Raw genomic sequence first — 26,725 nt, forward strand, 5'->3', positions numbered from 1 at the left:
TCACCATCGGTGGAAGGGGGCGTTAAACGCTAATAGAAGAAGAAAACTCACTAAATAGGAGGGTTCGATGCTGATGTCTATCGAGAAAGTTCTAGTATTGTCGTGTACTACCGTTCTGTCCAGACCAAGCTGATGAGGACTGGTAAACACCATACAATGTGCTACGAGGGATGCTATAAATCGAAATAAAAGTGCCCCACTGACACTGTGCGACCACAGCGGAAAAAAAAACCGCTGATCTTTTTCGGCCACGGTACCTCGAGGTTAGCGAACTACAGCGGCTCCCAAGGAATTTACACTATGGACTGGTTTAACAGCGTAAGAGTAATCAGTTGACATATTCATTGTTATCACATTGATAAAATATTCAGTGATCACACTGCGATTAAAAGTAATTGTTTGATATTCCTTATTCAATATAAGATAAAGCAAAATAATTTGGTCAGTAATTTTAGTCTCATATAGTAAACATTTAATATGAAATCAACCACTAGACCTATTCAACAAAAACCATATACAGCAATATATATCGAAATGGAAGAATTTCATTTTTAGAAAGCTAAACATTCATAAAAACAGGTCAAAATTGATATTTTATTAAAAATCGGATATTCGTAGAGTAAAAGGGCCAGTAGAAGTTGGCACTTTCTCATATCTATTCTAGACGAACGTAATCCCGGTAATCACTGGACCGTGTTTACAACCTAAACAGTGGTATTTTTTGTAAATTCTCACCGATGTGTGGCCGTTATTCTTTTTATTTTCTGTGTTATTCGAAAATGAGTCTTCAACTGTTTGGCCAGATGATGTGCTGGTGAAGCAATGGACTGAAAACTATTATCCATCTTTACATCATTTAGGTGGATGAACATGTTCTTATTCTAAAAAGTAAATTCTCGTCTGCTGTTGCCCAATCAAATATATAGAAAAAATGTTCTTAATTTTGGTAGTTTATTAAGTGTTTTGTGAAAAAAAAGCGCAGGATAGCGAGATTCAGTCGCAAGCATAGAGATAGGGAAATGGAGAGTGATTTGTCCTAGCAATTGGTGAAGTCACAAAGGACGAGCAGCATTCAACTGTGAAGGGGGTGCAACCCTCGAGGGTTTCCAGCGACGGGGGCGGGGCGAGAGAAAAGGGAAATAGGTAATAAAATTCCCCTAAAATTAGTGTTACATGTATTAGATAGTTATTATTATTTGTTTTATCTGAATATCCTGTCGGATCGATAATACCTTATCTTATTTTTCAAACAGTTCACAAGTTATTAAATAATAATCATGTCACGTACATAACACGTGATATTGTTTTAGCCATTCGACCTAAATTCGTCATTGGACCTGACGCGTAGACAATAATAGGATAGATGATAGTGTAATTGAAAGAAAACGCACTTGACCTTGCCTTAACACTTTGTAATAAACGACGTTGTCTGGACAAACAATCTCTTCTATCAATAACATAAAACATTTTGGACGTCTCAGAAATATATGAAAACATATCAAATTTCCCATCTTCAAAAATTTTAGATCTCTTTCAGAATAATATGAAAGTAAGGCCTCCGATACTTCCATTAATATTGTCAAATGGTAAGCAATTGAAAACAAACAGAACAGTTATTGCATTGTATTAGCTCCCAATACTACAAATGACATACACACCCACCTTCATAGTAATCTTAATTATGATAGCGACGCGAAATCAACACCATGCAAGCCGTGGAATTTTTACGAAAATTCCCCTTCTTTCTCAGTGTTTCTCATTCTCATTCGTTCGTGGGATTTCCCTTCCCTTTTCGCATAACGTAAACCATCATAATCACATTCAAACTAACCATTACGCTATACCACCATATCTCACATTCAAAATAACCAATATGAATTTCCTCCGTCAGATCAACTCCCTATTTACCAACTCCTGTGTTGTTATAAATGGTCTGACATTACTGGAGTAGTCTATACGGGGAGGCTTGAAGCATCAAGTCTTAATGAGTGGTAAGATGTTTTAAAATATATTTATTGATCATATAAAATATTACATTAAAAGAATACGTAATAATATTTATATAATGAAACAAATTATCCCCCTCCATCTTTTTCAGGACTTGGGACCTACAACGTTAGTCATCTACTGGTGGACTTTTATAACAACACAATAAATCTCTCATACAGAGTTCAAGAATAAAATAACAACCATTTTCATACATGAATCGGTCACAATACATATTATATATGTCTATATACAAAAATATATGTAGAAATAAAGGAAAAAAATATATTTACAAATTCTCATTTTGATGGAAAAAAAACAAACTTAGAGACGTTAATCTCGACTTCTGGTGCCTATATCACCAAAAATTCAAGAATGGAATGCGTATAATATTTCGGTTTCGTATTTCTGCCAATTTAATGGTAAAAAAAGGTGTACAATCTAGCTATTTACAATCTATTCGGCGTTATCATATTTCTAAATATTTCTTCAAAACTTTCATAAACCTGTACACTACTACATACGAAGACAATCTAAACAGTGAGGCTGATGTCCCCCGCCGAAATCCCAAAATAAATAGATGACACATATTAATCGCACATTTAGTTTTTTCAAAAGTATCGAGCAATCAAACTACACACTCAGTTTCATCACTCTCTATCAGATAGAATCAAGATTATCTTCTCCCAAAGCATCGACCAATAAAATTGATTAGCTCTGCTTAGCTTTAGCTTGAAATGTTGATCATTGAAATCATGAAGATCAACACCAGGTTTAAACATTCTACCTCAATTAAAAGCAGAGTTTTTGAGTTCCAAAGTCTTGACGATCAAATTGCTTATCGCTCCTTAGCCTAAGCATAAAATTCGCACCATCGAACTTAGTAAAGGTAATGATATAATGAATCTATATTCAGAGTTTCATCGCTCTTACTTCATTATAACCAAAGTTATCGTGCCCCTAAAGCATCAACCAATCAGATTGCTTATCTCTGCCTACCGTAAGCAGACAATGTTTATCATCAAACGCCATCATGGGATTTCCCTAATGAATGCCTACACCAAGTTTGAACACTCTACCTCAATTAGAAGGAGAGTCATTGTGTTCCAAAATCTCGACCAATCAAATTGCTTATCACTCTGCTTACCCTCAGCAGAAAATGTTCATTATCGAGCTTAGTCAAGGTACTGATGTAATAAAGCGATACACCAAGTGTCCTCACTCTCACTTAATTAGAACTAAAGTTATCGTGTCCCAAAGCATCAACCAATCGAATTTCTTATCTCTGCTTACCCTAAGCAGAAAATTCTCATCTTCAAATTTCATCAAGGCCTTGACCTAATAAACACCTACACCAAGTTTGAACATTCTAGCGCAATTAGAAAGAGAGTTATTGTGTCCCAAAAGGTGTGACGGACAGACAGACGGACGAACCCATTTTAATAGTCCCCTGCATTCTTCGAAAGGCGGGGGACAATAAAAATGTATTAAACGTTTTTAAATTTCTTTTCATTTTATATCATTTAATTGTTTTATCAATAGTTATCTCGCGTCCATTTTATAACACGTGTACCATGCTCATGCTCATCTGTTTAACGGTTTCATTGGAACGCAAATTGACGTCAGTTCAAGGCTATGTTCTTTGATAATTATACAAAGGGATATTATTTCTTTTTTTTTTCAAAAATACAAAAGCTTTATCAATTTGTAAAAAATTTTAACAATCTATAAATAAATATATACGGAAATATAATGACCCAGTATAGTCTTTTTTAACTCAATATACACAATGTATCTTGATGCATACATAAAAAGATAAAAATGCTAAAAAATCCACCGGTATAGAACCAACAACGGTGATGTTAAGATAACTATAACACCACCCGCGTAGAATAAAACCTGAAAAATATAACACGGTTAATTACTTCAATACATAATATAAATGTAATAACAAGCAGTATGGTTTTTATTTATAGTTTGAGGGGTTCACATAGCTAAATTAGCTGATGACATTTTTGGTTGTACGGGGGCCCGGGTGATGTTACTACCTCAACATTTTACACTTACGACCCCGTAGTGATGTCAAGCGTAGGTCTACCCACATTGGTAAAGTAATGCAATTAATAGAAATTGTGATTACTATCAAGAAGCATTCATTAAATAATGAACAGTATTGCATTAAATTTACAATGTCGAGAGGTTTAGCTACATCAACACGGCCAACTTAAAGTGCAAATTTATACGTTTCAGGGAAACATAATATTTAGGGGGTGGGGGCTGGCTAGTCTATTTAGATTTTATGATTCTTACCTGCTAGTCCTCTGAGACGTGAGAGATAATAACAAGTAGTATAATGTACTTACTAGTCCTGTGATATGTGGCAGATAATAGAGGTGACAATAGAAAGTAGTATTTTGATGCTGTAATCAACAGGTGATCTGGTAGCTGTTGATGTCCGTGAATCTGTTCTAGATGTGACAGTATTTGCTTTTACTTCTACAAAATGGTAAAATCCGCAAAATCAATAACAGATAGCTACAAATACTTGTTACACGTCTACGAATATTAATTACAACAATTCCCATCAATATATATAAAATATATTCTCTATAATTATGTGTAGTTTACCTTTCAATACTGTTCTTGTTAATAGTTGTTCTCCGTCACCCAGTGTTAATTGACAAACATACTCCCAGCCAAAATCTTCCACTGATACGTTTTTCAATCTCAGACTGATCTGTTCACCAGTTTGATCTTCATTTGCTGTTTTTGTAACGTTCACTCTATTGATAAACTTACGACCAAGATCAGTAAATCTACCCTGGTACCAATTCCCCACCTACAAAGGCATATAAAATTCTGATGACTTTTCAAAATATGACTTTTAAGAATGACGTTACCGGCCACATGTAGACACAATTTGCTTGTTTATTAATATTATTTACTGGTACGTAAGGGGTCAAGAATTACATAGTAGTAAACAAGTAAATAGGCTTTTGATCATTGGGGTTTTTTAAAAGCGTTAACACAAGTCTTGCAAGACAGACTGGCAATATGTGCATCAAATAACCATTGATCATCAGAGTGTTGCAGTATTCGTTCTTTAAGACCCAACTCTTTTTGTAACTCCATATAATACTTTTATATTTCTTCAAACATGCCCGTTTCCAGCTCGGCTCTCTGGTCTGGATTCGAGACCGGCGCGGTCACCTTTCCAACCAACATGGCCCTAATTCTAGCCTTAACCCAAGTTTCCCACAGCCTTCAATGAATAACATCCTTTTGATTTCTGCTTATAACCCCTTTCTAGATAAAGGATGATCGAAGAGATCGTGCAGCTGGCTATATTGCATCATTTACCAGATTTTCAGTACAGATTGATTTACAAGACAAAGTACACTACATAACTTGGGTCAGCTATAAGTTTATATTATGGTAATGACTAATTAGTGCCATCTGGACCACCGTGGGAGTAAATAGCCGATAAGGATATTTTAATCAATTCCGCTTTCATGTGTCAAGATGGCACGATCTGCAAATTGTGTAACAAGGGGCTTGTACTAAAAATTAACATGACTTAGTGTACAGATGTAAACGCGGTTAATCAGTGCTATAAATATTGCTTAAATAACATACATGTACTCATTGTGCTGCAGTTAATGGAAAGAATCCTTTCCGAGGCATGTCCGGTGGACTGAATAGACTACTGGACAAACTTTTAAAAACATGTTCTCTTCCCTTCTTGCCAAACGCATGTACCCTTTCAGAATTGAACACCTTTCTATGTTTGATACCAATGTTAACTCCCATATAAATCTCACTGCTTTATATGATTTCTTTGATTACACATGAGAAAAAAAAGGCAGCGGTAAGATCAGTAGATTGCCTACAGCCTCTAATTGCACCCATTGTAAACCCCACCCACCCCCTCTTCAACACCTTACATACATTAGAAAGTATCTGGAAAGTTAAATTCAATGAATATTGAGGTTCACCAGTTCACTGTAACTGTTATTCTCCCGTCTTATAAACACAGCAATTGCTTCATAAGGATATTTGTATTCCCACAGAAATGTAACATCTTTTTCCAAGGTTGTATGTTTTACATCTTCAAAATATGCCCAGTACGGTCCTAGAAAAAAAATTAATGTTAACCACTCAAGTAAATATCAGTCAATATCTTGCCATTTAATCTGGTAATCATTTTATAACCCAAGAAGGAAGTGGGGTTTCCTGTTGCGGTTTAAAACTCGATAAAAGCCATTTCCAGGTCAGCCACTAAGCATTCTTGAAGATTTGAATATTTTCTTGGTTGAAACCTATAACTTCATGCATTTAACCCGTAAAACGTTCATCGTCCGAATTTCTATTAAGTTTTAATTGTCAACTACTCACGATTTCTTACTATGCTTTTTACGTGGTGGGGTGGGTTCGAGTGGTATAGCGAGTGCGCGCTGCATCAAAAAGATATGTCATTGAGCCATCTGGCGTGGTTTCAATTCCCGGGTTGTACGTGACAAGGAGTAGGGTCGCCTGTCCAACATCGTGGGTTTTCTCCGGGTCTCCCACTCCGCCCTACGCGCAGACGAATTATTGAAATAAAAGTGAACCATATGTTAGTCCCTAGTTCGTGTCGAGTGGACGTTAAATACCATTTCTCTTTTTTTTTTACGTGATCGCATTTTGAATCTTGAATACTATACCTCAAAGTTATTAGGTCTGCAGCCAAAATTTCTAGCTTGCAAAATGAAATGAAGTTCCGCTACTATACATGTTCGGAAAGCTGATAACAACAGGAACACAAATCCAGCAATTTTCATCTGACCGTAAATCGGGTTATTGCAAAGATTTTGCTTGGAACTCTCTGGATTTGTGTTCCTGGTGCTATAAGCTTTCCAAAAATGTATAGTTTGTTTATTAGGGAGGACCTTGTAGCGGAACTTCACGCTAGAAATTTTGGCTGCAGGCCTATATTTGATTACTGTCACTTACTCAGCGCTTTCAATTCAATTGAGAAATTATTCCTGTGTACTGGATCGCCACAGTTCACTTGACAGTTGTACTTGAGGTCGTAGTCTATATGGATAGGATTGTCCAGTGTCAAAGACACTTTTTTCTCATTGGTTTCGTTTAAGTGGTCTGTAGTAAGGATTAATATTGTTGATATGAATGGGTCGGGCTTGAATCCCCCTTCCTTTGTCCATTTTCCTACCGGAATCTGCAATCATTTACACATATCTACCAATGCCTTCATTTACACACACAAACATTTACCGATATCTAGACATATCCCACAAAATAAAATACAGATGTTATGGACGGCATTCTTGTACCAGGAACGTGTACGATGATGATCAATTCCACTGACAACCCAATAAATATCAATAGATCGATTTAATGCCGTTAGATCGAACATACATTTCATCTTTATTTGAGACGTGTAAGATACTATGATTTCGGTAAAATGGTTTCAATCAATTTCAATAGGACAAACTATATTTAATCACATCTTCAACTTTTGTTATAATCGGTACAAAATAATGATAGTTGGCCTTACTTTAGTATCCGAACTGTTCCTAAAGCGTGTAAAAACCATGCTGGAGACAGGTTCTTTAGATTCATATGTCCACTCCAGGGCAATTCTTTGACGCATAGTACTGATCACTGGATTGGTTGTATTTTTCCATTCGAACAACGAATCTAAAATATATAAGGGGAAACCACGTCGGAAACTCCCTATTAACTTTCTCGGCCAATGCAGGGATCGAACACACGACAACCAGGCTAGCAAGCCAGCGTCTTCCCCACTTAACCACCGTGGCTCCCCCAACATAATAGAAAATGAAATGGGGTTTAACGTCCTACTGTTCTGCTCCTAAACTGGGCTAATGAAGACGGGCATACGCCATACAGTGTGCTATGAGGGAAATTTTGCCCGGGCAGCGGCACTACCGCCTACTCTTATATCGAATTCCAACTGCCAAGGGATCTTTTACGTGCATTCCAATGTATACACGGGACCTCGGTTTTTCGTCTCATCCGAAGGACTAGACAACTGTCCTTGTCAGGCCCTCCGTTCTGCACCACTGACAAGGGGAAACCACTTCGGAAACAACATAATAGAACATGGGTCAGTTTGTGTAACAATTTCAATGGAAGACTTGATCCTGCTTTAACTCCGTACATCTTATCAAGCCCTTTACGTAATACCCCGCATTTTCGATACTAATTTTGATTGGGTACGTTGGAATTCAATATATTTCCAGCTAAAATGTTTACCTGTGATACAAATAGAGTTGCAAAGTTCAAGGTTCGTTCAATGTCAGAGTTATCGTAGAAGTCGCCATGTTTGATTTGAGTGTGTTTGTGTCACAGTATTATAAGTAATACTAAGTAATAATAGCATGATAATAATATCAGTTTTCATAATAATTGAATAATGTAAACATTACTTTCTAGCTCAATGTCAATGTTTGTTCAATGTCAAAGTTATCGTACAAGTCGCCATGTTTGATTTGAGTGTGTTTGTGTCATAACTTCTGATTTTGAGGTATAATTTATACTAATATCATCAGTATTATAAGTAATACTAAGTAATAATAGCATGATAATAATATCAGTTTTCATAATAATTGAATAATGTAAACATTATTTTCTAGCTCAATGAAGAGTTTTTAACAACATCTATTCCGGAGGTGTTTTTCCAGAAAGATCTACACAGAAAATACGGCTGACACCTAGTTTTCGCTACAGAAAAGCAAATTGAATTACTTGGGCAAGCAAAGACATGGTACATAGTTGAAACTTTCAGGATAGTGAACACACCATTCTACCAACTATTATCAATACACAGTTTCTTAAAAATCTGGTGACAAAATCAAGCAGGTTCCCTTGGCATTTATACTGATGTCAGGAAAGTCTACAAGAAGGTATGTAAATATTTTAAATAATATTATTAAGGCCAGCAGTAAAACAAAGACATAGCAGTGAAATTATTTTTTAACATTATTTTATTTAATCTTCGCAGGCTATCCTGTCTTGGATATGCAACCATCGGCCCCTTCAGTACAGGCCTTTGTTGTAGATTTCGAGGCAGGAATCTTGCTAGCGTTAAGATCTGTTTTTGACGATCCGCTCATTCATGGCTGTGCTTTCCATTGGGGTCAGGAAGTTTGGAGAAAGATTCACAAAACGGTCTTCAGGTATGTTAATTCAAAAGTATTTGATATAATTCACAATTATTTGGTATTATTATTATTTTATGTTTTATTTTTTTGTGGACTACCTACAGTCAGAAGGACACTGTGCATAAGTTTTTTTTAAAGAAAAGTACTATCTCGGCCCTTTTTACCGGCAGAACATATATTACCAACTTTCCATAAATTAGAGGTGAAAGCCGCCACAGACCCCATAAAAGCTGTAATGAACTACATTTTGGAAAACTGGATGACAAGCAGCATATGGATCATCCCGATGTGGAGTGTGTTTGGAAGAACAATAAGAACAAATAATGATGTCGAGGGCTGGCACAATAGAATTAATCAAAACGCAAGAAAAGAGAACCTACAATTCTATCGACATTATTATGTAAGGAAGCAGCACAGCTACCAATCCAGATTAAAATGGTATCTGAGGGAAAATTGCGCAAGCAAAAGCAGACAAGATCTACACAGTTCAAGAATTTCAAACTTCTTATATTACTGATTAATTTAATAAATAAAAAAATAAGTCAAATACAATATTTGTTGTGGTATTTATTTGTAACTTGGAATAAGTGGGGTTTTTTAAAGTTAGGATGAGTTGTCTTCTAACTTGAGATGAGTTGTCTTCTAACCTGGGATGAGTTGTCTTTTGACTTGGGATGAGTCCCCTTGTCAGTGATGCAGGACGGAGGGCCTGACAAGGATAGTTGTCTAGTCGTTCAGATGGGACGAAAAACAGAGGTCCCGTGTTCATATTGGCGTGCAGTTGGAATTCGATATAAGAGTAAGCCATAGTGCCGTTCGGGCAAAATTTCCCTCATGGCACACTGTATGGCGTATGCCCGTCTTCATTAGTACATACATCCCCACTTTCAATCGTCCTGGCAGATACTAGCTCAACGGTCTTAGTAGGGTGGTTATACTCCTAGTTATACAGATGGTTCGAAAGATGGTGCTCGGGTGGTTTCGGCTTCCGTGACATCATCCGAGACCATTTCTGTTCGCCTACCATCTGCTGCTTTTATTTGTACAGCTGAGCTCCAGGCTTTCTACAGGCCTTGGAGTTCATTCAATCATCATCAAAATTGAAGCATGTCATCTTTACTGATTCTTTGTCCTCTCTTCAAGCAACTGATAACAAACAGTTTGATCACCCATTAGTAGAATTTATATATCGTCTGCTATTATCATTCGAGTGCATCAGCAAGGACATTGTCCTTTGCTGGCTCCCCAGTCATATGAATATCAAAGGGAATGGTCAAGCCGACTCGGCTACCACGTCTGCTTTAGATCTTCCACCCCCAGGGGTGTAGGGGGTGATTAGATTATACCCTTCGTATGTCCTGCGTGTCGTAAAAGACGGTCAAAAGGATCCCTGTTATGGGGCAGTGTGTGTGCCGTGCGTTGCGACACGTCTAGGTGGAGAGTGAAATCCTGGTAATTGAGTGGGGATTTGGCTAGCGAGCCCTTTCTCTGCAACACATTGCCTCGGTCCACAATTCACCTAGAAGGGGGGTCAGAGTGGCCCACTCTGAGCAATCGACTTTGGTCGTGTTTAGCTGATGAGTAGGCGCATCTTTCCCATAATTCTGTAATGTATTTGTTGGCGTCCCGAGTGCCTACTCTAAAGCAGCGACTTGGGTCAACTGGATAAAGTAGAAATATTTAATCTTTATTTTGTCTAGGTATATGCCTGTCGGTCCTCTTAGGGCGTATGCACTGGATATCCGCGCAGTAGTCTGCATAGATATTGTAACCCTTTGGTGGTTGGAGAGCAGGCAGGTATGAATCTTTTAGAATTACACTCATTGCTTCCCGGTCAAAGAAGACTCATTTAAAACGTATGTCGACCGCAGATATGGAACCTTATAATATACCAAATAAAATATCCCGAACCTGGCCAAGATTTCTGGTCATACAGAGTTCGAATGATAGTAATTTAGCTACAGGTCTTGCGGGCTTGGCCGGTGAGCCCAAAAGCGTCAAGAAAATGAGAAATGGCACTTTGTTAGTGGAATGTGCTAAAGAGTCACATGCATCTCATTATTAAAATCAACGACTTTAGCCAACATTCCGATGAAGGTTGCACCGCATAACTCTCTTAATTCTTCAAGAGGTGTTATTCGGTCTCAGGGTTTATAAGGCAGCAGTGAGGAGGAGATGCTTGAAAATCTCGCCTCACAATGTGTTACATACGTTAAAGGTATTTTCATCAGACGTAATGGTAATATTATCCAAACAAACACCTACATCCTGACCTTTGATAAACCAGATCTACCTAGGATGATCAAAGCTGGTTTTTTTGCCATTCCAGTTACCCCTTGCATCCATTTCGTTGTTATCAGTGTCAACGCTTTGGACAATCAAGCCGAAGACCACTTCCATTGCTTGTCAAACACCTGCTGAATTTCCAGCTGAGACGGAATCCTCGTCACAACTGAAGAAACCTCCCATTCCTCCAAAACCTGTAAATGTTTCTCTCAGCACCAAACTGTTAACCCACTCCTCAACCAATTGGTGGAAATCCACCTAAAATCGCTAACAAGGAACGTGCTGGTAAGGGCGTTCCTAAAAGTTTAAAACTAAATACCTTCCGAAGTTTGAAGGGTGACGAGGATCCTGTCGGGACCTTTAACAGAACACATGACCCCAAACAACATCATAGACGTCCAGTTAATCGTCCCTGAAAATGGCTAATTCCATGGAATTGTCGTGGTGTTAAACCAAATTTTAATGAAGTTCAAATCTTAATTCAAAAATTTAACTATTTGTTTAGCTATTTGTTTGCAAGAAACATTTTTAAAGAATTCAGATGTTTTATCATTTAGACATTTTGTTGCCTATCATCCTGTCACCATTTTGCTAATAATGAGGGTAGTGTACACGGTGGTGTTTCCATTTTCTTGAATGGAAATGTTCCGCAGAGTAAGGTCACCCTCAATTCGCCTTTACAGGCAGTTGCAGTGAGGGTGACTATACATATTCCTATCACACTCTGTTCTGTATATCTTCCACCAAGTTTGCATCTGAGTCCCAAAGATCACGATGACCTTGTTGCACAACTTCCACTCACGTTTATAATTACGGGCGATTTCAATGGTCATCATTCAATTTGGGGTACTACAGATGATAATAACAGGTAAACAAATAGCGGACTTCATAAACATTAATAATTCGTGTTTATCAAATGATGACTCGCCTTTCTGTGGGTCGCTTACCGATCTTCATTAAAAACTTCTATTCAATGAAGGACAACTGACAAGACTGTTTGTATGCACTTTTGTCAAAGAAGAGGTTTACATCCTGATCCGATGCTTACACTGGGTGGCAGTTCCATTCCAGGTGTAAAGGAAACATAATTCTTGGGTTTGATATTTGATAAGAAATTATTTTTATCGCTCAAATATAAAAACACTCCAGAAGAAATGTCTGAAAACCCTGAACATATTGAGTCATATCAAATACTGAATCGGGAGCAGACCGTAAGGTCTTGCTTAGATTGTATCGAGCATTAATAAGATCAAAACTCGATTATGGGTGTATTGTGTATGGGTCGGCCCGCGAGTCTTTATCTCAAAGAGAGCTTGACACCATACACAACCAAGGATTTAGAATCAGTCTAGGAACATTCCGTACATCTCGAGCGCAGAGTTTAAACGTCGAGGCTCACGAGCCCTCATTACACGACAGGCGTGATAAACTGGCACTGCAGTATGCTACAAAAATTGCATCTCTGTCTCATCATATTTCATATAAGACCATATTTAGACCATATCATGAACATCTATATTTTCTGAAAACTAACGTTATTTCTTAATTCGGTATTGGCATTCAGCCCCTTTTGTCAGAGGCTGGCATCAGTCATGACAGGATTGCGAATACCCTTTTGTTTAGTAATCCACCCAGATGATGTCTCCACCAAAGATCGGTTTAGATCTTACAATAAACATAAAAAATGATACTTGTTCCATGGTGTTTCAGTCTCTCTTCCGAGAGTTAAGGTCTAAATATGGTGATTATTCTCCAATTTACACAGGTGGTTCCAAAGATTGTGATCGGGTAGCTTCGGCTATCTTCACACCATCTAGAATCATTGCTGTAAATTTCCACCTGCAGCTTCCATATTTACTGCTGAGCTCCAGGCCATTTTTCAGGGTTTGGAGTTCATTCAATCATCTTCTAATTTAAAACACGTCATATTCTTTGTCCTCTTTGCAAGCAATAAACAATAACAGCTTGTACACCCATTAGTAGCAGACATTTATCGTCTGCTACTATCACACGAGTTTAGCTTCAAAGACATAGTCCTTTGCTGGCTCCCAATTCATGTTGATATTAAAGGGAATGATCAGTCAGACTTAGCTGCCAAATCTGCTTTAGATCTTCCCATATCACAATTCCTTTTACCCTTTACAGATTTTAAGGCTTGTTTCAACCATCTCATATATGACCGCTGGCTCTTGCAGACACAAATAAACTTCATCACATCAAACCTCTCTCACTGACCAAGCTCATATAACCAACGGGAGGGATGAAGTTGTTTTGTGTCGCTCTCGCATTAGTCATACTTTTTTTTAACTCACATTTTTATATTGAAGCGGGATCCTCAACCAGAATGTGAACACTGTCATGTTCCTTTGACAGTTAAGCACATTATGATTGAGTGCAATCATCTCACTAGATCACATGTTTGCTCAACTGGGTTGTATAATAAAGGGTTAGACTTTTTAAAAGAAACAGGATATTATCATAAATTTTAATTGTATATATATCATTTATTTTTGTATTTTAATATTTACATGCATAAAAGATTTATTTTATTTTTAATTTAAATTACTGTGATACTGTTTTTATTTATGCATATATTCTTTTCTGTAATATAATATAGCCTCGAAAGATTCACCATATGTTTGGCGCAATATAGCCCGGTTGGAGCTGACGTGCCGTGCCATAAAACCACATTTCATTTAGAATTTCCAATATCTGAATTTTATATACCTTTTAAGGATTTTAAATCCATTATAAATCAATTTATTTATGGCTGCTGGAAACGGTCTTGGGATCTTACAGACACAAAAAAAACTTCATCACATTAAGCCTCTCTTCTTTTGAACTACAGGAGAGATGAAGTTGTTTTGTGTCGCTCTCCCATAGGTCATACTTTTTTAACACACATTTTCATCTTGAAGCAAGAGCCTCAACCAGAATGTGAATACTGGCATAGTTCCTTTGACAGTTAAACACGTTTACGGTCAAAGGTCAAGATATTACCGTTGCCAGTCACTACAAAACTTATATGCTCAACCTGGGCTATATTGCGAATTGCTAACCTTTTTAAAACAGACAGGTTTTTATTATAAATTTTATGATTATGATATGATTTAGCTTGTCTAGAAAAAATCACCATATGTTTGATGCAATATTGTGCACCAATTAGTAGCAGACATTTATCGTCTGCTACTATCACACGAGTTTAACGGCAAGGTCACCGTCTTTTGCTGGCTCCCCAGTCATGTTGATATTAAAGAGAATGGTCAAGCAGACTTAGCCGCCAAGATCTTCCCATAACACAATTTCTTTTGCCTTTAACGGATTTTAAGTCGTCCATTAACTTTTTTAATATATGACCGCTGGCAGCGGTCTTGGGATCTTGCAGACACAAGCAAACTTCATCACATTAAGCCTCTCTTGGGAGACTGGCCAAGCTACTATCGTACGAGCAGGAGAGATGAAGTTATCTTGTGTTGCTCATGTATAATTCATACATTTTTAACTCACATTTTCATCTTAAAGCGAGACCCTCAACCAGAATGTGTTCACTGTCATGTTCCTTTGACAGTAAAACATTATCTTGATTGAGTGCAATCATCTCAAGTATATTAGATCTACATATTACCGTTGCCAGTCAGTACGCAAGCTGTATGTTCGGGTCACGGTGGCTGAGTAGGTAAGACGCTGGCTCACCAGCCTGGTTGTCGGGTGTTCGATCCCTGCATTGGCCGAGAAAGTTATCCAGATTTTCCGGCGTGGCTCTCCCTTGTCACTGATGCAGGATGGAGGGCCCGACAAGAACAGCTGTCTGGTCGTTCGGATGCGACGAAAAACCGAGGTCCCGTGTACACATTTGCCTGCACGTAACAGTCCGGGGAAAATTTACCTCCTAGCGACGAAAACCGAGGTCCCGTGTACACATTTGCGTGCACGTAACAGCCCGTCTTCATTAGTCCAGTTCAGAGCAGAATAGTAGGACGTTATATTTCATTTCGTTTTAAATACATGCATTTATATATGTAAATGATTTAACATCTGTATTTAATTAAATTTTCTGTGATATTTGTTTTTAGTTAAATATATAAATGTCTGTTTAAATTTGTCTCGTTTCATTCACGATATTACGTTTAGCGCAATATAGCCCGGTTGCAGCTGACCTGCCATAAAACTTCATTTCATTTCAGTTTAGCGCAATATAGCCCGGTTGGTGCTGACGTGCCATAAAACCACATTTCATTCATTTATTCTAGATGTTGAACTCGCGGTCCTGCCTTCAGGAACATGTTGTTTTACGTGCAATTATGTTTTCCCTTTGGGGTCATGTATATATGAACCATGGATCCCATTGTTGTCACGTGTCGCGTCATGGATATCTCATGGATCTTGATAATTAACCCATTGGTCACCATAGTTTCCCTATACTTTCTAGTGTGGCCTCTTTTTATCTCATGGGACCACAAACATCCCATAAGTTAACGTTTATGTCCCATGGGAAATGAATGTAGGTTTTCCAGCAGTTAGTGCTACACTGTACGTCTAGTAATAGAATATAAATATCTGATAACATACCTGATTGCACAGGATTCACTAAAATCAACACCACTATCAATAATGTTCGCTTCTTTATGGAATTGCTTAAATAAAATTAATATTTTAAGTCCTTGCGTTACATACATTTAGACATAGGTTTACAGCAATAAAACGTTCAATTTAATGAAAATTCGCCACGTTCTAACTAAAATTGTGTCAATTTTCAATTTCACAGTTTATGGCGCCACCCCAAATTTTTGTGTATCTAATAATGGATTATCTTCGAAATCGGCATACATATTTTTTATATCTTAAGGACGGCATCAGTTGGTTGTGGTGCATGCAGTACCTTCAAGGGAAGAGACATGCCAAATTTATTGTTTATATTTTGGCTATAGATTTTCTACAGATTGCAATTATCAGCTGATCTTGTGAAAATTCGACATGCTCTGTAACGGGATGGTGCCTATATATTTTCATTGAAACATTTTGGACTACCAGAGACAACGCCCACTTTTTTGTTAATATTTTGTTTGTAAACACTAAACACTGACCGCCATTCTTAATGAATTTTGTTTAAAATGTGCATTATTTTCACAGTCGGGATGCCACCTATTGGTGTAAATGCATGACAGACCCGGCATTGTCACGCGCACCTTTTTGTCAATAATTTGGCATAATTATTCATTTTGAAGACAGGGTGCTAGCTATTGATTTTCATTAACACTCTACAGGCTGCAGGAGAGAAGGGGAGGGGGGACGCAATCTAAATACTATATAATAATGCTTTGTTATGATCATAATATTGACTGATTGTAAAGTATATTATAGTGATTAAATTATACCCTGCTTTAAATTATTATATATTATTATAACGCTTACATAATTTTTAAAACAAACTGTTATGGTTGATAAAGTTACACACTGATTTAATTTATAAAGTATTATCAAATGTTGATAATGTTACAACCTGCTATATAGTATTTTAAGGTATACAAATACATTACAAGAAATAAACCAACTAATACAAAATCAAGTGAATGAATCAAATCAATGTACATAAGTTTTGTTACAGTCTCCTTCGGGGAACAGAACGATAGATGCTACATTGCGCTTTGTGTCCTGGTCAGACTGTTTTCATAAATATGCAATTAAGTAAATGATGGCGAGGGGGATTTCCGACTTTTTACGTCTGTAATATCCACTCGCAGTAAAATCTGCTTTACCGGTATAATTTATTCCAAACTATTCGAAAAACTTGAATATTGGGTGGATATAATGACCAGCAGCAAAACTTTTAAGCTACGATGAGATAATGTTTAAATCTCATGACAAGAAGTAAGAATAATTGGCTTCCAATTCGTGCTCGAATCAATTTCAAATTAGTATCTCGATCCAGTTCCATTTCGTACTTTAAGATCTATCCTTTTATTAACTATCTCGTACTTTAATCATTCGATATGAGATAAAAGAGTACAAAGTTTATATAAACATTTCTATCAACCGGGAGACCATAAGCAGTATAAACCAACTTACCGATACATATCATAATATATTACAATCACTGCACACACTCCAACAGTTATCGGTCCTATGCATAGATTTCTTGATAACACTTTATTTTAATCTGAAATAAAAAGTTAAATCGAAAGTAAAAGTTAAATCAAAAGTGAAACTAAAATGTTATTTAAAATCAAAACACAAATGAAAACTAAAATCATAATTTTTAAAAGTAATCTGAAATATAAAACAAAAGTAAAAGTGAAAAGCAAAATAAAAGCATCCTATCGTTATCAGTTAAGGGCGAGTCCCCGCCCTTTCGCGGAATAAACCACGTATGGCCATTCAAGTCTCTAACTCAATATCATCCAAAATCTTCAACATGAAAACACAAATTATTTGTCAATTTAAATCAACATTGATGCAGTGATCTTACCGGAAAAAGGTGGGCTTCTGATATCCAATATTTAAGACAAAATAAACATTTTACCATTGGTACGCGAATCGTGTACCATAATATGTTTCAGCCCCAGTTCTAGCAAGAGACTCGGGGAACGAGGCTAGAAATATTGCACCAAACCAAACGGTGTATGTAGACTGGAATAACCAGGCCCTAGAAATTTGCATTCGATTGAGACTGCTGGCTTATTTCGCGGAACATAACTGATTTGAAATTAGAGTAAAAACGGAAACCATTGAATGTATATCAGTTTATATACATTCATATTACAGTATTATCTGAGTTGCGACCCACTTCTGTCAATTTCTAGGTCCCAAATGTTAGCGATTTGGCTCCTTTAAATGTCATTAATTAGTTGGTTAATAAATTTGATTAAGAGCTCATTAACGCTGAACACTAGTGAACAGTTCTTGAGTGACTACTTTTAAACGGTTGCATGCCACTATGCCCGCTTTTCTAATAAAAACAAGTTTCACTCAGGCGAGGAACAATAGAGGGATTAAAAAGCGTTAATGAGGGAACAATAGAGAGATTAACAAGGGATTAATTAGTGTGGTCAGTAATTAGCACATATATCTGATATATGAACTACAGTTCACCTGCATTTGCAGAAGTAAACTGGAAGTGACTAAATATTCAGTCTTATGATTGACGAGATGAACCCACTCTAATCGTTAAATTGATGAATTTTATGATAACATGATTACACTTGAATATAATATGAATAATGTTCAGCACACATTACACTGTCTTTATAAGGTCACGCCTGGCAGCCGCTGGTTTATTTAGGATTTCAAGGGTGCTGACGACAAAAATCGTAATAAATGCACTCCTTTCGCAACGAAACATCCACAACACATACGGCATAATATTCACATGATAGTGTTATACTGAAGAACAATCTATACATTAGAAGTCTGTTGTGTATAATATAACTTTAGTGAGATTAACGTAATCTTAATCTCATCAATTAATTAGCACCTTAGTGCCAGCTAGTGGTCGGGAGATTAAGATTGTTGATTGGATAATCATCAAAGAAGCCGCAACAGCTGTACGCGTGTTCAGTTAACACGTGAATTAAAATAAGATTTTGCGTGTACGATAGGTCTATTATTATTTTCAGGTACCGTGACGTTATCAAAATATGAGTCCCTATAGAAATGTCAATTTCATAGTCAATGCTTACGTTCACTTTCGTGCATTTTGGCTTTGATGTAAATATCAACATTATTCAGAGGATACTCAATGGCAGACTCGAGAATCGTCGCATTTCGGCTCGTTGGTCGTTCTCATTTTTTCGACCCATTGTGATAAGAGAATTTTAAACAATAATATCCCAAATGCATTCCATACTTTTCATGCCGTATGAAGAAGCGACGGTAAACGTAATTTAGCTATAAATAAAATTCTCTTCGAAAAGAACATTATTGGCCATTTTGTTTATTTCCATTTAAGGCCTATAGATTATTTTTTTAAAGATGATATGAGATACCAAACAATCACCACTTGGTTTAATTATTCGGAGTAAATAATGAGTTGTCGACGACTTTACCATTGATCCGTAACAGTTGATTAGCAATAGTATTACTCAATGACACACACCCGCTTGTCGATTAATTTACATCATCAGCCACGTAGTTTCGATTAAAGACCACGTAAGATCAAAAATCTAAATTGCATGTATGTATAGCCCATGGTTACTATATCAACTTTACGGCAAGTTCACACGAGTCTAATTAAAATTAAGTCCGCTGTTAACGTTTAAGTATCCGACACGCCAAAACGCTTTTCGATTTTTCAGTTACTACCTTAATCCGGTTGATTGGCTGGTGACGTCACATGCACTACACATAGGATATACATTATCTATACAATATCTCACTGTCTGTACAATATAGCACTATCAATACACACGGCAAGTTGACAAGCGTCTATTGACGGTCCAATTACCACGTGACTGGCCTAATCATAATCACCGAATTACCGTCTTTCATTGGTATAGATTAGACATTTGTGATTGGAATATATTTTAGAGTGAATAATAATAATAATAACAACCATTTCTATACATAAAGAACAACTACAGTGAATATGGAATTTTCCGATGACTATGCATAACATATACAATAGATCGCACCCATTTCTCTGCCAATCAACGCTTGGTATCTTATTATCATGTACCGTTTCATGTACAACGGGTGTAGTAAATGAGGTTAAACTTCGCCGCGAAAATTGCACGGGGTCATTCGTGGAGTTCCTGGTGCCGTTTGGTCAATGCAATTGTAAAATACTTTTATCATAAAGAAGATAACCGATGTTAGACATTATAACCTAATCGTATCAAAAACGTTAATCCATCCATCAATTAAATGTTGTTTAAACGCCAATCAACAAATAATACGAGGCTACTTGATTACAAAAACACCGGTGAGCAATAATTATTGGGTGTATAGCAATTTTAAACAACTTATTAGTAAAACTTAATTATTCTATACAATCAATGTGTGTGTGTATGATTCTACCATTAGTTCGTTCGTGAGGTATTACGCACACGTTCCACTTAGTGATGTCTTTGATCTGGCCGGCGTAAAAAAAAGATAATTACCTAATCAACATTCTTAATCCCACTAACACTCACTGCTTACACTGCTAAATTAATTTATGACCCAGGCCTGTATAACTTTTATAGTCGGATTGATTAATTAATTAGAAACAATACACACGCCGGCTGTATATAGGTAATTAAGGAATAAACATTTCGAATATGCATTCGGTCACTGTGACGTCACTGGCGTCTGGGGGGATTAAGAGTGTTTTCGATAATTGGCAAAGTCGTTTTTACGGAAGGTCTATTTTTACGACTTTTGAGTGAAGATAACTGAATTAATTTCAACCAGATTGGCGTGAACTTGCCGTAAAGTGGATTTAGTAACCATTGGCTACACCTATCTCAAAGTTTCCAGGCCCATCTTATGTGCACTTTAACACTCAACGGCAATCTATACGATCAGAATTTTTTTTTTTGCCACTTGTCAGAGTGAATCGCATGTAGGGACCCCAAAACATTGCCAAAACCAAATATTTATCGATTATGTCTTGCACGCGGTGTCTGGGCCAATCAGCAAAGGCGTTGTGTGGACAGCATGGCAACAGGCGGAGTTTATTTATATTTTTGGAGTGTTTTAAAACTCGATTGTATCCGTTCAAAATAAATTCATCGACAATATTTTGATCATATTTATAAACTAGAGATGCTCCGCTTTACAACGATGCCAATTGTTATGCAAGAGGAATGACCGGTCGTCTCCCTGCGAGCGAAGAAAAATAACTAATTTCGCCGAGAATTTTAAGAAATAGGACAGATTTAAGAATACTGTACTCTTACAAAACGTTCAAATACAGGTGTTTTAAAATGTTTTATTGCTATTATGATCTTCTGTGTCGATAGATAGTATATTTATAGACTCATTTTTGTGAAAATCTCAATTTCGTTCAAGGGGGGTTGGATGGCCGAATGGTTAGCACGTGCGTGCTGTATCATAAAGCCTGTCATTGAGTCAACTGGCGTGGTTTCGAATCCCCGGTTGTACGTGACAAGGAGTAGGGTCGCCTGTCCAATCTCGTGGGTTTTCTCCGGGTCCTCCGGTTTCCCCCCACTGCTAAAGATCCCTACGCGCAAGCGAATTATTGAAATAAAATTTTTAAAAAAAAATGTTAGTCCCGAAATGACCTAGTTTGTGTCGAGTGGACGTTAAACCCCATTTCTCTCTCTCTCTCTCTCAATTTCGTTCAAAATCAATATTTTCACTTATTTTGTCTTTATCTCATTATTGACTCTCGCGCATTTAGATGCGACCGGTTACATTTGATGTCATTGTAAATATTATTTTGTTGTAAACATTTCATGTTTCATTTAAATATTTTTTACAGCTTTTTCAAAACTCAGATGTTCAATATAATCTTTTTGTATCTGCAAGGTTGCATGTTAACCAGAGTGGTAAAACAGCATGGTTGAAAAAGTGTGGTTGCCAGTCAACTTTCAACAGCTATTGATGTGACTTTCCAGGCCTCCCTATTTTTCGAGCAGTTGGCATGTTGAACTCCCGACAGCTCCCATGTGTCTCTTAAAAACCCTATTTTGTTTTTATTTTGAAGGGAGGGAATTACTAGTCTGACTCCTGATATAACAAGCTAACCCGGTCTCCTTGAATTAGTTTGTACGCCAAAGGCCGGGTCCAAAAAAGGTAAATAAGAATATGTTTAACCGGGATACTCCATGAATGATCGCCGTGAAAGACACCACTCTGTACACTGCACTGCCCTACCCGCATTTTTCATTCCTGACTACACAGGCTACACTGGACCACTTGACTACCCCCTTTATGATGAAATTAAATCCCAGACTCCACTGGACACTGAAATCAACCACCCTTTCTAATGAATCCACACGAAAATATAGAAGTAAACATAGGCTTTAACACTTGGCGCTATAAGCTTATAATTCTAGGTTGATTGAAGAGATTTCTGGTCCCCAAACGCTACTTATCGTGTTCCGCCAAGTACGATCTACCATAACACGTTTTATGGGCGTTCCTTGAATAATTTTGGATATAACTTCACAATTCCAGATTAATGTTCCATAGTCCGCTCGTAAAAACTTCTAATATGGTGGACGTTGGAAGATGGAATTCGATAAAGAGAAGGCGAATAACGACAATGTCAAGTCATTTTTTTTCGCGATCGCTGCCCACACAGTACCATTGAAAGAATAACGATATTTTAGTCTCAAAATGATCGAGACATTATTGAACTCCGCTCGTTTCCTCTCAAATGTCTAGTATTAAAGGGAAATAACTATTTTAATTATGGTCAATAAATGGATACAGACCACCATTAATTTTCCCATCATTTTAGACCCTTTGCCCGGCTCCAACTCTTCCGAAATGTTTGCTGGTCTGCACGTACAGATTGCGATGCAACTGGCCAAGTATTAAAGAGAAATAACCCTTTTGACATGGTCGATAATGGATACATGTCACCATTAACTTCCCCTTGCTTTTACTGTTAAATTCTGATCTGTTTGCCCGGCTCCTAATTTCCCCCAAATAGACACATAGCACCAAAGAAGAAGAAGAGGTTCTTTGTTAGTCGTACTCCGATATATCTGACCAATTTTAGAGTCAATCTTTAACTCAGTAACCAGCTTGGTCAGTTTCTTGGTGCATAGGAAAAATTACTAATACAACAACTATAACGTTTTCGTATTGGTGCCATGCTTTCATATGGAACCTATCTTATACAAGCCGAGGACTGACTTCATTTTGCGCCACTGTTGTTTGTATTGTGTAAGAATCCAACTGTCTATTATAACCCAATACTTACTAATTCGCGATATTGTTAGGCATTCGAGTCTATGGCGTTTATTATGAAATGGTAGACTCGGCTGAGTAGTGTGTATTACGATCGGTTGTTGAAAGTTAAGCACTTCTGTAACAGAGTGATTTATACCTGAAGTTGACGTTTATATTATGTTCGTTATTATAACCTGGTGTGACAATCTGATCTATAACTGAAGTTGACGTTTAAACTCTCGACAACTTCTGTGAAGACACGTTCTTAATAAACATCTAGTTAATTCAAGATGTTCTTCAACAAGCTACACATGATCCGCGTGTAAAACTAGACTGAACTTCAAAGAGAATGTATTAGTTGTCAGTTCATTATACCTTGACCCGACAATGACTTTTAAAGAAATATGCAGTTTAATTTCAAACACCATAATTGATAATAAACAATACCATATATGAATATCACTCCTGTCCACCTCAGCTAAATGTTAGAGGCTTTATAAGCAGACGTTTACTGACAGCAAGTCAGACTTGGAATAGAGCTCCCCCCGAGTTCAGCCGCTGCCTTGGCAGAGGGGCGGAATGGTTGATTCAAGATTGTTAGATGTGTTCCTGTCGTAGACTAGTTCTTGAATAGTTCAAGTACCGTATTGTTGTATGTATGTAACTATAGCTGTTATATGTTCCCGTTGTAAATAAATGCTGTATTTACTAAACTGTTCTACTGTTATCACTAACGATGGTGTTACACTTCCATCTTTCTTCTTCTTCTATTGATGTTTAACGTTCGCTTCCACAGATGGTGATATCGCAGTCAAGTTTGCTTTTTTATGCTTAGCGTACGTAGTACGTACAAACCCACGAGTATGAGACGGCTTCCTTGTCCCCACGCTCACATTGGGGATCGAAACCACGACCGCAAGTCTGAGGTGACCGTTCAGCTAGACTCGAGTGCGACACTCTAGACCATTTTCGTCCCATCCGAACGACTATACAGTCCCTTCATCGGAGCAGAGCAGTAGGATGTTAAAGTCCAGTTCATTTCTTTTCATATGGGTCTTGTATTTTTCAAATACTTTTATGGCTCACTCATTCTCAAAAACGATAATACACTGTTATACCCGGCTCCCTAAAATGGAGCAGAGGCATTGTAAAAACCGAACGGTATACCTCAAGTGTCGGGCTTTGTAAGTTTACATAACGTTATATTTACTTCTGTAGGTCAAAGTAGTTGTTGATGTTTATCAACGATTTTCTTAACCCCAGTGAACAGTCTCACAATTTTTTATGTGGTCGTATGTTGTCCATTCGTCGGTCGTCTGCCATTGGTTGGACACATCCTATGAGGGAAATTTTGCCTAGACAGCTGCACTACGACCTACTCTTATATCGAATTCCATCTGTCAGTGTATCTTTTACGTGCACGCCAATGTGTACACGGAAACTCGATTTTCGTCTCATCAACGATTTTTTTTCTAACCGAAATGAACATTCAGACACGTTTTCTTTTTTATGTGGTCGTGTATATGTGTTTATGTTTTTGAGATGAGGAATCCTATTTAATTTCGACGATTTCGGATGACACCGAAAGCTATAAAGTTATCGTCTGATTACCGGTAGGCCTATATATTTTGTAAAATAATTATATGTCAGCACTCTGAAGAGCCAGAAACCAATCACATTTTAGTTATTTTTGATAGATATATCATAGGTTGTAGCTGTTACCTTAGATACGTTTTTAGTGTCGTGGGAACCACGTGGCTAAGTGGGTAAGACGCTGGCCGGGTGCTCGATCTCTGCATTGGCCGAGTAAGTTCATCCAGATTTTCCGGCGTGGTTCCCCCGTGTTAGTGATGTAGGACGGAGGGCCTGACAAGGACATCTGTCTAGTCGTTCGGATGGGACGAAAAACCGAGGCCCCGTGTACACATTGGCGTGCACGTAAAAGATCCCTTGACAGTTGGAATTCGATATAAGAGTAGGCCGTAGTGCCGCTGTCCGGGCAAAATTTCCCTCATAGCACACTGTATGGCGTATGCCCGTCTTCATTAGCCCAGTTCGGAGCAGAACAGTAGGACGTTAAACCTCATTTCATTTCATTTCATTTTTAGTGTCGTTACATATAAAATAATTTAAAACAACTGTCGGAAAAATGTTCTGGTTGCGTTTACAAGATTCTGTCAATCTAGACGTAAATGGGCGAGGGCTAACTCTGCAATGAAATGAAATGAAATGGAGTTTAACGTCCTACTGTTCTGCTCCTAACCTGGGCTAATGAAGACGGGCATACGCCATACAGTGTGCTATGAGGGAAATTTTGCCCGGACAGCGGCACTACGGCCTACTCTTATATCGAATTCCAACTGCCAAGGGCTAACTCTGCGATCATAATTGAGGAATATCAATAGAGACCTTCATGTTAAACCAAAGAAAATTCCCCGCAAAGCTGAAAAAAAATAGACAAGAAACATTTGAAGGGCTGTGGAGGCGACATTAAAATCAGATGATAGCTAGGCCTACATGAAATCTTTAGCGTGTTCACCAGACGTCGTGGACCCAGGGGCGGATTGGGCCCGAAGGGCCGGTCGGACAAAAAATGAAAAAAAAAAAATTTTCCAATTCGTCTAAAAACCCTTTTTCTGCTGAACATTATATGGGGGGGGGGGGTATTGGACCGACCATGGAACGATGATGATCATGTTGTATGTGGCCGGTGGCTTTAACGGGCCGCTACGCCATCACTGGAGTCTGGAATGGGCTGGTATAATAGACTTTCTGGGCCGGGTGTGCTGGCTGTGGGCCGGAATTCGGAATACTGCAATGGGGATTTCGAATTTCATCCGAAAATTTCATCGGATTCACCCAACACTGTTGCCCGCAAATTTACTAATTATTAAGTTACCTGCACCCTTCAAAAAAAATATTCAATTTTAAGGCCTCAGCAAAATTTGATGATAGCTGGTCTGCTGGCTGAATATGAGTGCGAGACGATTTCCTGAGGCTGGTGTTAAACAGGAGGAATCAACTAGCGCTCCCGGCAACAAAAATGGGACATTTTTCAATGAAAATATTCCTACTTATTCATTATTCCTGGTTAATTAAATGGTCAAAATTTTCTCAACTAGTCCCATTTTTTAACCAGTTAAATTCTCTCGACTCTTGATGATACAATGATAATACGTTAATTAATAATATGACGATATGATAATTTCACAGGTTGATGGTTGTAAATTACTTAAATTGCAGGTCAGGGTTTTGGCCTAAATTAATCGATTTATGAGATATATTATTTGTCAGAGATTATAATCAGATATGCCACCAAATCGCATATTTGGGGTTCATTTTTCAGTAAAAGGGGCCGCTCCGACACGAGAGCCCGGGCCGGTTCCCGGTCCCCGGACCCAATCCGCCCCTGCGTGGACCACGGA

The 26,725-nt window shown here is 37.7% G+C and overlaps 1 protein-coding gene across 1 annotated transcript; it reads right to left on the minus strand.

Moving 5' to 3' along the window:
- Positions 1-1,997: 1,997 nt before the first annotated feature.
- LOC126824931 (uncharacterized) lies at positions 1,998-17,610 on the minus strand. The gene is made up of 8 exons (XM_050554388.2): positions 17,526-17,610; positions 16,029-16,093; positions 7,544-7,686; positions 6,979-7,204; positions 5,982-6,118; positions 4,615-4,825; positions 4,350-4,482; positions 1,998-3,885 (listed from the first exon to the last, which is right to left on the minus strand). Coding segments are annotated over exons 1-8 (924 nt in total). The 5' UTR covers positions 17,534-17,610; the 3' UTR covers positions 1,998-3,884.
- Positions 17,611-26,725: the final 9,115 nt, after the last annotated feature.

Source organism: Patella vulgata, chromosome 1 (assembly GCF_932274485.2).
Source record: "Patella vulgata chromosome 1, xgPatVulg1.2, whole genome shotgun sequence".
In the NCBI taxonomy this organism is placed as follows: Eukaryota; Metazoa; Mollusca; class Gastropoda; family Patellidae; genus Patella; species Patella vulgata.